Raw genomic sequence first — 9,412 nt, forward strand, 5'->3', positions numbered from 1 at the left:
CGGTTCTTGAAGGACCCTAAGTACCTTCTGCTAATGGCCTGTTGCTACGCAGCTAGTAGTGACTAGTTAAGCAAAATAATTACGTTACTTTTGGTAATCGAATAGATAAATCTTTTCGTTATCATCTTATCATATTTTTTTCTTCGTGGATATTTGATTAACTATGGATAACTATTATATATTAGGTCGATAAATTAATTCGTTTATTTCTTGCTGTGATTTGAAGATATGACAATGAAACGACTAGTGATATTCCTGGCTTTAGTTTGCGGAACTTTAGGTAAGTTATTTGGAATTAATATGTTTTAACATTGTAATGCCAAACTTTTTAAAATTAATTTACTCACGTAGTTCCTTAAAGAGGAATCGTATTTGTTAAAAAATTTAAATAAAGTAAATATTAAATTGTATTATTATTATATGGATCCTGAACTTATATTTGTTAAAGTAAATAAAGTTAAATTATTAGAATTTACGGTTTTATTCATATTTATTTTGTCTTTTCAGGAGAATGGGAGAGCGGACTACGTGGTAAGATTTAATTAAATGTAGTTTTCACGTAACTAGACGCATATAGAATATCAGATTAATTAACAACAAAACACGTTAATTGTAGTCAAACGTGTTTGGTATTTTTAAAACATAGACTACATGCTATATTTATAAATAAAAAAAACTTTATTAATATCATCCAAAGAAAGTTTTAACTTGACCCTTAACTTCGAATTAAGGAATTGGGTAATATATAGACATAGCTATACAAAATCAGTCATATCCGGTTGTTCCTCTGTCTTATATGCTGTCTTATGTTATGCATTCAGTGAGGTTCGACGTCGGGTTGGGCATTGGCAGTACGTTTTTCATCCCGATTGCGCGCACCGTGGACGAGGTAGTGTCGGAGGGCTGGACTGTAACCCCCCGGCCCTCCAGCCGGCTGCCTTCCCTCGTTATGTACTGCGCGCCCGACCGCATGATGTGCGCCCTCTATGATCAAGATGGAATCATTGCAGGCTTACAGATCGCCGTATGTAACTTTATATGTACTTTTTACAATATTGCTACTTTAGAAAATATTTAACCGAAAAATCTCTCATCAAAATACAAGCAGTCAGTTTGAGATTTGTCCACTGTCTTGACAATTCTATTTTATATTGAATTTAATCATTACAGGTAGCCCAAGATGATATCAGCGGATCGACGTTGGACTGGAAAACTCAAGGCTTCGTTGAATGGACAGCGACAACCGCTGATGGGGAGACTTTGAAATACTGGGCTACTCAGCAATACTTCGTCTCACAAGGTTTAACAAATTTATTAATATTTTTATTTTTCCAAAAGTGTGCCACTTTTTATACAAATTTTATGGTATACATTTGCCAAACGAGCGAGCGGCCACCTAAATCTGCCGAAATGGCCAAAGGACCGCTACCTATAGACATGCAATTGCAGATGCGTTGCCTACCTTAAATCAACGGAGGAGGAGACGCACATAAAGAGGACATTTCCGCTTTCTATGCGTCTATCGTTCATAAGACTGAAATTTATACTCCTTTCTACAGAAACATTAGATTTGCCCAAAGAAGAACGTATGAAGATCACTAAATCGAAGGAACTGCTTCGTGAAGGCGCTGTTTGGGTAACTGGCTTCAACAACCAATTGATGAGGATCTCGGCCAAAGCTGAAGATTTAGAAGGAAGCGGATTCACACGACAAGCTTGCATTCCTTGGATGGGTAATGAATTCCATTTTATAGCAGGCCGATAAAACTTTTATACCTCCGTCTCGTTTGTTCTTCAACAAATTATATCCTTCTTCTCTTTCATGTAACGAAATATATAGTAACACATCTTTCAAATTGCGCACAATAATTCAAATTAATAAACAACAGAAGATATTCTAATACTTGCCTAAAAAAAGACAAACTCGACAAAGGTCTACCTAGACTATCTGTTGCGGTTAATTATATTCATTTTCATGTATTTCTTACTTCATAATATTTTATTACTGTCTCAGGACGTCACTATTACTACAACATGACTGAAACATCAAGTTGTGCATCGGATCAGCTGTACCCCTGGTTCCCTATCGGCCACTCCGGAGAGACGATCGCCACGGGTCTGATAATGCACGGAAAACTGGCCCTCAATAAGAGAACTAAGAAGAATTGGTTTGAGAACCCTGGAAAATTGGCAGTTATGGTAAATTAAAACAATAGAAATTATAAAAATTATAGCAATAGAAAGATGTTGCCATTTTAATAAGATTTATCAGTCTACTAGTTTTCGCCCGCGATTCCGTCTGCGTCGAATTAACAGAAAGTAACCTATACGCCAAATTTAATCAAAATTCGTTTACCCGTTAAGGCTACAAACTCTAACAAACAACCATCCATCTAAACTTTCGTATTTATAATATTAGTAAGTAAAGATAAAATAAACTATTTAGTTACTTTAAAATTGTGATTTCTCAACCCAATTATATCCTGCCAGCAGTTTACTTTGTAGCAATTTTTTTTTTGTGTTTTTTTTTACTGGGATTTGGAATTTTTAATGATTTTCTGTTTCAGGCTATCGTTCCCCACGGCCCTGAGTGCCTGTACAACATGGCTGATAGCCCGGGCCTCGTCACCATGCACATCTACTACGTGGAGGCGCCCTGGTTCATCGGCTGTCTAGAAAACAAATAATCTCAAATCACAGTTACTTATTTGAGATTGCATATTGTGATTTGCAATCTTAAAGAAATAAAGTCAACTAAATAATACTGTTTATTTTTTTATCCTTCATTATTATGAAAAAGGTTAACAAAGGTAACAGTTTTTAAACAAGAAATAATAGTTTAACCACAATATCTCTCAGAATAGTTTATTCTGAAATTAAGTACTAGTTTTCGACTCATATCACCAGGATTTCGCTTGTCGAATTGAACAATATACTGATATTGTACAAGCTACTATTTTTCCCCGTCATACTACAACCTTACGTAAGAAAACAAAATCTTCAATACATGCTTTTTCTAATAAGCAGCATTACGCTGAGAAATAATACTTGTAACCACTAAGATGAAGGCTGTTCATGACAACGTTGGCATCATACCCACCATCTGAACATCGCTAAGTCCAATTCTTTAGGCTATGACGATACAAATACATCAAAAAAAGACAATAGAGATACTGGAACTCATTACTGAGCTAGGTTGACTGGAGTAGATCCCGGAACCTATGCCACTTGATAATGTCCACCGAGTTTTAGTGGGTCAAATCCCACATCATCTTTCTCTCAGAGGGGGTAGGGTATCTTTGGAAAATTCTCTCCGGCACTAAAGAAAAAGTACACTTTTGTAATACACTTTACCCTCACGCAAAATTTGAAAATCGTGAAGTTGCGTTAACAATAGTTGTTACAGAAACCATAAAAATACATGGAAGTAATATGCATTTGGTGACCCCTACAAGCGCAATATCACCTTGTGATAAACAAAAGATCAATCAGGTAACGTTGTAATTATATAATTCTTATCATTTAATCCATAGTTGATATTAAAGATTTGATTAAATATACACCACTGCAATTATATATAGAAAAAAAGACTGCACAATTTTTTATACTGTGGCTTGCAAGCAAAGATGAAGCAGTTATTCATTCTGTTAGCTTTGATCTGCGGAGCGTTTGGTAAGTTGTAATTATGTAAATAATTTCATTTCTTCACTCTTTTTAGCACAATAAGTATAAGGCCTTCCCCTTGTAATTAATTACATATTGCGCCTTGTAATTAATTACTCCTGTAACAGAGCCCAGCTCTACCTTAGGACCCTAGGCTGGAGCCTATTTTTATAGTATAAGGCAAACGAGCAAACGAGCAACAACTACCTAAATCTGCCCAAAGGGCGAAGCGACCACTGCCCATAAACATTCACATAAAGAGGATATTTCCTCTTCCTATACGTCTCCTCCATCGTCACATCCACGTTCCCTTTCCACCCTATTCTTATGAGAAAAAAGGTGAAAGGGACTAAAGTTGGGTCTCCGGCACCATACTCATCAGACGAAACGCGGAATTGCTCCCACTTCACGCCTGTCTTCTGTGTGGTCGTGGTATTGCACCGGGTGAGCCGACCCATTCGTGCGAAGATGTTAAAGCGGGCTCTATCACTCTAAAATACACTGCCTCTTCACTTCATACAATTTAATTGGTACTAAATTGTGAAAATGTGTGTCAAAATAAATCTACCATACGTAAATGTTGCTTCAATCCAACGTGTGAATGTAAACAACGAAGTGTTAAATTCATTCAGTCATAACTTATAAACTCTGAATCATAAATTAAATAATAGATGGCGGCCATTACGATGATTCACATTTTCAGAAGATTGTGCGATAAAAAGAAGTGATAGTGTGAAATAAGTGTAACTAATATCATAAAGTATAAGTATATGAAAAAATGCTTTGAAATTTAAGAAATTTAGTGTAATGTGTAGTTTTTGATGTTCCCTTAAACTCGACCCAGTGGTTAATAGAAACAAACAGGGCCTCGCGTACACACAAAAAGAGAAAAAATCGGATGCATATATGTCCGAAATGTTTTTTTTTCTCGATATTACAAACAAACACAATTTTATTTAAACCATGTAAATGTAAATTATAAAATTAGTATTCAAATTAGAGAAATATTAAATAACACATTATTGTTACAGGAGCATGGGAGAGTGGACTGCGCGGTAAGATTTTTCTAGACAATACTTTTTTATTTTTAACTATCTTTCGCCCGCGACTCCGTCTGTGTAGTATTAAAAAAACAAAACCAAGTAGCCTGTGTTCTTCCAGACTATCTTTACATCTATGCCAAATTTCATTGAGATCCGCTCATGAGTTTAGGCTACAAACTTTAGCAAACATCCATCCATCCATTCATCTAAACTTTCACATAATATTAGCATGAATAACGACGATTAAACGATAGATATTAAAATGAATCTGTGATACGAAATATTATAATAAATACATTAACATAGTACTAATATAATCAAACGCTGATTATTTAATAATCACATAAATAAGAAATCATCAAAAAGATCTAATATAAAGATGTAACTATCAAAAAAGATAGTGTTCACACTAGGATCTCGTGTTACCAGTTACGTAATTCATTTTTTTTTTAAATAAACATAATAAAATCGATTTGACCCCATTGACAGTAGCGATTTTAGCGCTACCAGCGCCCTGGGCGGAATTTTTTCAAAGTTCCTTTTCTTTCCATACCTTAAGGGGGGTGTAAGGCTGTGTAATTCGCAGAACTGTTGCGCCCCATACTGTTAAGCACCCTGGGCGGTCACCAAACTTCGCTATACCCTACGCTATATTATTGATGGACTATCTTTAAATAATTCATTAATGTAAATACCAACAAAATAAAATTAAATTATTATCTTAGGATAGGATATGTAAATATTTGTATTATTGGAGTACTGACAAAATTCGATATCCCCTGTAGCTCAAACGGCTTTATTGATCTTGAAGCTCTCTTCAGATTTATATTCCCCACAAGAACTGGTTTTATTGATGTTAATTTGATTAATTATTGATAACAACAGTCAGGTTTGGTGTCGGCATGACAATTGGCACGGACGCCTTCATTCCGATACCGCGCACTTTGAGTGCTGCGCAGTCCCAGGGCTGGGCTAGGACCACCCGGCCGTCTGGACCACTGCCCAGCCTGGTCATGTACTGTTCGGATGACCGCATGATGTGCGCACTTTATGACCCAGAGGGCGTTGTTGCCGGATTACAGATCGCTGTAAGTATTGCTGGGATCCTTCTAGAAGATGGGTTAAGCGTTGGACTTTCTAAAAGATATACTACTAACTAACTAATGCCTAACTATTTTTTTACAGATAGCACAGAGCGACATCAGCGGCTCGACATTAAATTGGAAAACTCAAGGATTTGTAGAATGGACCGCGACTACCGCCGATGGCACGACTCTCAAGTATTGGGCTATCCAACAGTATTTCGTCTCACAAGGTTATCCCTTAGTTTTTCCTAGAACATTGGTCTTAATTAAAATGTTTTATAATCCAAAAAAATATTTATTAGGAGTTCATTGAGAAAAGCTATTTATTTGCTTTAAATTGGTTTTCGATTGTCATACATACGCCTATTTTGACCAACTCTATAATTCCTAACTACATATTTACAGCAACCCTTGACATGAGCAAGGAAGATCGTAGTAAGATGATCAAATCCTCTTCTCTTCTGCGAGAGGGCGCTGTGTGGGTGCCGGGCTTCAACGGAAAGCTGATGCGGGTCTCCGGGAACAGCGGTGACCATGAGAAGAACTCCTTCACAATACAAGCTTGTATTCCTATGATGGGTGAGCAAAAGGATATTAAAAAGTAGTAAAAGCATGAACTTTGGATTATAAACAAATGAATGATAAGAAATAAAAACGGGCAAAAGTAGAATATAAATAGGTACAAGAAGTAAATAATGCCTACCCTTCGCTCATAAAGCGCAGAAGTGTATTTTACTCGTGTATTCAATGAGGTCCTAGTACACAGGTTGAAAAAACAATTTTAACACTATAGTTGCTTCTTTAGTTATTAATTTTTAGGAAATCGTTTAATTTATCAGAGCATGCTTTAGCCTGTATTTAATCTGTTTTAAAAATTGCAATCAAGAGTAAGATATGAAGTTTAGAATGCACTTCTTTTCAGGTCGTCACTATTATTACAAAATGACGTCGACAACGAGCTGCGCGTCCGACAAGCTGTTGCCCTGGTTCCCCATCGGCCACTCCGGAGAGACAATCGCCATCGGTCTCATAATGCACGGCAAACTCGCGTTCAACAAGAGAACTAAAAAGAATTGGTTCGAAAACCCGGATAGCTCTGTGGTTCAGGTAGCTAAACAATTACGGAAAAAACTAAACAGTTTTATTATATTTGCGTTATTAAAATAGCTTATATTCAAACGTATTTTACACATTTTTGTAGTAATTAATATCTGTACCATTCTTTGTCGCAGTTCCCTTGTTTCAAAATTAAACAACAAGATGATTCGTAGTTTTAATATGAGTGTCATAAAGAGTTTCTCCTTTCTGATACCGGATAATGTGATAATAATGACTATTTTTGTTCCAGGCTATCGTTCCCAGAGGTCCTCAGTGTCTTTACAACATGGCTGACAACCCCGGAATAGTAACCATCCACACCTACTATGTAGAGAAACCCTGGACCATTGACTGCACTGGAAATTAATTCAACCCTAACTTTGTTATTTATAACCGAAATTCCGCAATAAAATGAATAACTTAATTCTGGTTTCATTTATGTTACCCTTATTTTTATTTTTCAAAGTGAATGTAAAGAAAGTTTTCATTAATTGACCTTTCTAAAGGAAAACAATCTTCGATTTAGTTACTGCATTTCAAAAGTTTATCTCAAAATAACAATTGACTGATAATAATGACGATGTTCCTAATTCTAGTGTCAGCTAAGAAAAATAGATAACGTTTTCTCTAGAAACGAATTTATGTGATAAAAGATTAGAGAAAACTAAGTCACGAGCCAACGCTCCATGATTTCAATTTTTTTTATCTGACAAAGAGATTTAACAATAACTTCTATAGACTATTGTTTCCTCGCCTAGAGGTTTTAAGGTGGAACACCACCATAGCCAATTCACTGATTACACGTATAGTATGGCGTTGGATTTATACTGCAAAGATGCTTTACTTAATGTTGTTACATAAAAAATGGAACATGAAACATGCATTGACAACATATTTGCTGGCTTGACATTTATGCAGACTATATAATAATCTTGAGATAAAAATTGATTAACGAGATAATAATAATAATTATACAGAGTGTCCGGAAAAGGTGTAATCTTAAGACCACCAATTGCTTTGTCTAAATGTAACGATATTGGCCAATCTATCTCAATCCAAAGTTTCTTTGCTTGGGCGCAAAAGATATGGAATGCATGCAATTTTTTACGTTACCTTATATATCTCGGAATGTCTTTATTCCGTTTAATTCAAATGTACCATATATTGGATTGATTGGATGGATTTTTATTCAATAAACAACATATGTAAAAAACAAAATTGTGAAAAAATAACAAGGGGTCTATACGCGACACAAAGGATAGATGTAAGTTAGTTAAATCATCATAATTTTGAACAAATAATCTGTGACCTTGCCCTGTACTCGTCCTCCCGGACATACTGTATAGTTATCATTAATCTATCGTTGATATATGAGGAATTTCTTTGTGATATTACATCAATGCAATTTAATCAAAAGCTGCACGTATTACTTGCACTCGCTTAAACAAGCAATAATGAAACAGTTAATTATACTTTTTGCCCTAATCTGCGGAGCATTTGGTGAGTTTCAAATTATCGAAGGTTTTTACAATTGTAGATGATATTTATTTTTTTCTATCGTCCTCGCAAAAAACACAATAAATACAATAGAAAATTTTACTGTAATATTGGGAATTAACATATCAGTGTTTATGTTTTAAATAATACACCAATTCAAATTGTAATATGGCGTTAATGTTACAGGAGCATTGGAAAGTGGACTGCGCGGTAAGTCTTGATTTCGTAATAGCAAAGAAATACAATATTATAATACTAAAATTGCAATATAATAAAAATTTTATAATATTTTCTACGCTAATTTGAACATGCCTATAGATGTAAGCTCAATAACCCAATATATTTACTGTATTAAAATATGTCTTCAACTCTAACCACAGTGAAAATTGATGTTTTAGCATAACGTGACAAGAAGATAGCGTTTTGGGTTATTTTAATTAATTTATTTATTTAATGCATGTAAAATTAAATAAACGTAATTAGAATGTATACAATGAACAAACAGAAAAAAAATACATGTATTCTAAAACACTACTTCTAATCAAAACATGACCTACCGCAGGGTATGTTAGGTCATGTTATATGAGGTATGTGTCCGCGCAGCCAATCTATCGTGATCGGGCAGTCGGGCTTATCACTTAGCCCTTTTAGGATGCTGTTGGTGCTCTCCCGGACTCTGCGTAAAAGAGAAGCCGTCCGTTTGCGCAGTATGGCATTAAAGCCGTCAATCTGCGTATGCGGAAACATCTCTGACGCACTGCAGTGTCGGGGGAGCCCCAGCAGCATCCTAAGGCTATTATTATATTAGACGCGAAGACCGCTGACAGCCCGTTGCGTGTAACTAATCCACAGATTGCACGTATAGAACGACTGGCAGTACACCTTAGATAATGGGTAGCCCAAATACCGTGTCTCCTTTTAATAATTGAGATGTAATGCTATTTGGTTTTTCTGGTGATTTATAGGGTGTTCATAGATTATTAAAGTTAATTATAAACGTCAGGTATGCCGCCAACGTGACAATTG

At 35.6% G+C, this 9,412-nt stretch overlaps 2 protein-coding genes across 2 annotated transcripts; both read left to right on the forward strand.

The window, feature by feature from the left end:
• Window positions 1-6: 6 nt before the first annotated feature.
• Window positions 7-2,764, forward strand: LOC106110446. Its single transcript, XM_013292274.1, has 7 exons — window positions 7-280; window positions 508-531; window positions 822-1,024; window positions 1,171-1,300; window positions 1,560-1,733; window positions 2,015-2,199; window positions 2,568-2,764. The coding sequence occupies exons 1-7, from the start codon at window positions 229-231 to the stop codon at window positions 2,685-2,687; spliced, it is 888 nt and encodes a 295-aa protein (XP_013147728.1). The 5' UTR covers window positions 7-228; the 3' UTR covers window positions 2,688-2,764.
• Window positions 2,765-3,587: 823 nt separating this feature from the next.
• On the forward strand, window positions 3,588-7,313 carry LOC106110447. The gene is made up of 7 exons (XM_013292276.1): window positions 3,588-3,672; window positions 4,695-4,718; window positions 5,592-5,794; window positions 5,892-6,021; window positions 6,197-6,370; window positions 6,714-6,898; window positions 7,140-7,313. The coding sequence occupies exons 1-7, from the start codon at window positions 3,627-3,629 to the stop codon at window positions 7,254-7,256; spliced, it is 879 nt and encodes a 292-aa protein (XP_013147730.1). The 5' UTR covers window positions 3,588-3,626; the 3' UTR covers window positions 7,257-7,313.
• The last annotated feature ends 2,099 nt before the right edge of the window (window positions 7,314-9,412 follow it).

This window comes from Papilio polytes, unplaced genomic scaffold (genome assembly GCF_000836215.1).
Source record: "Papilio polytes unplaced genomic scaffold, Ppol_1.0 DF820622.1, whole genome shotgun sequence".
In the NCBI taxonomy this organism is placed as follows: Eukaryota; Metazoa; Arthropoda; class Insecta; order Lepidoptera; family Papilionidae; genus Papilio; species Papilio polytes.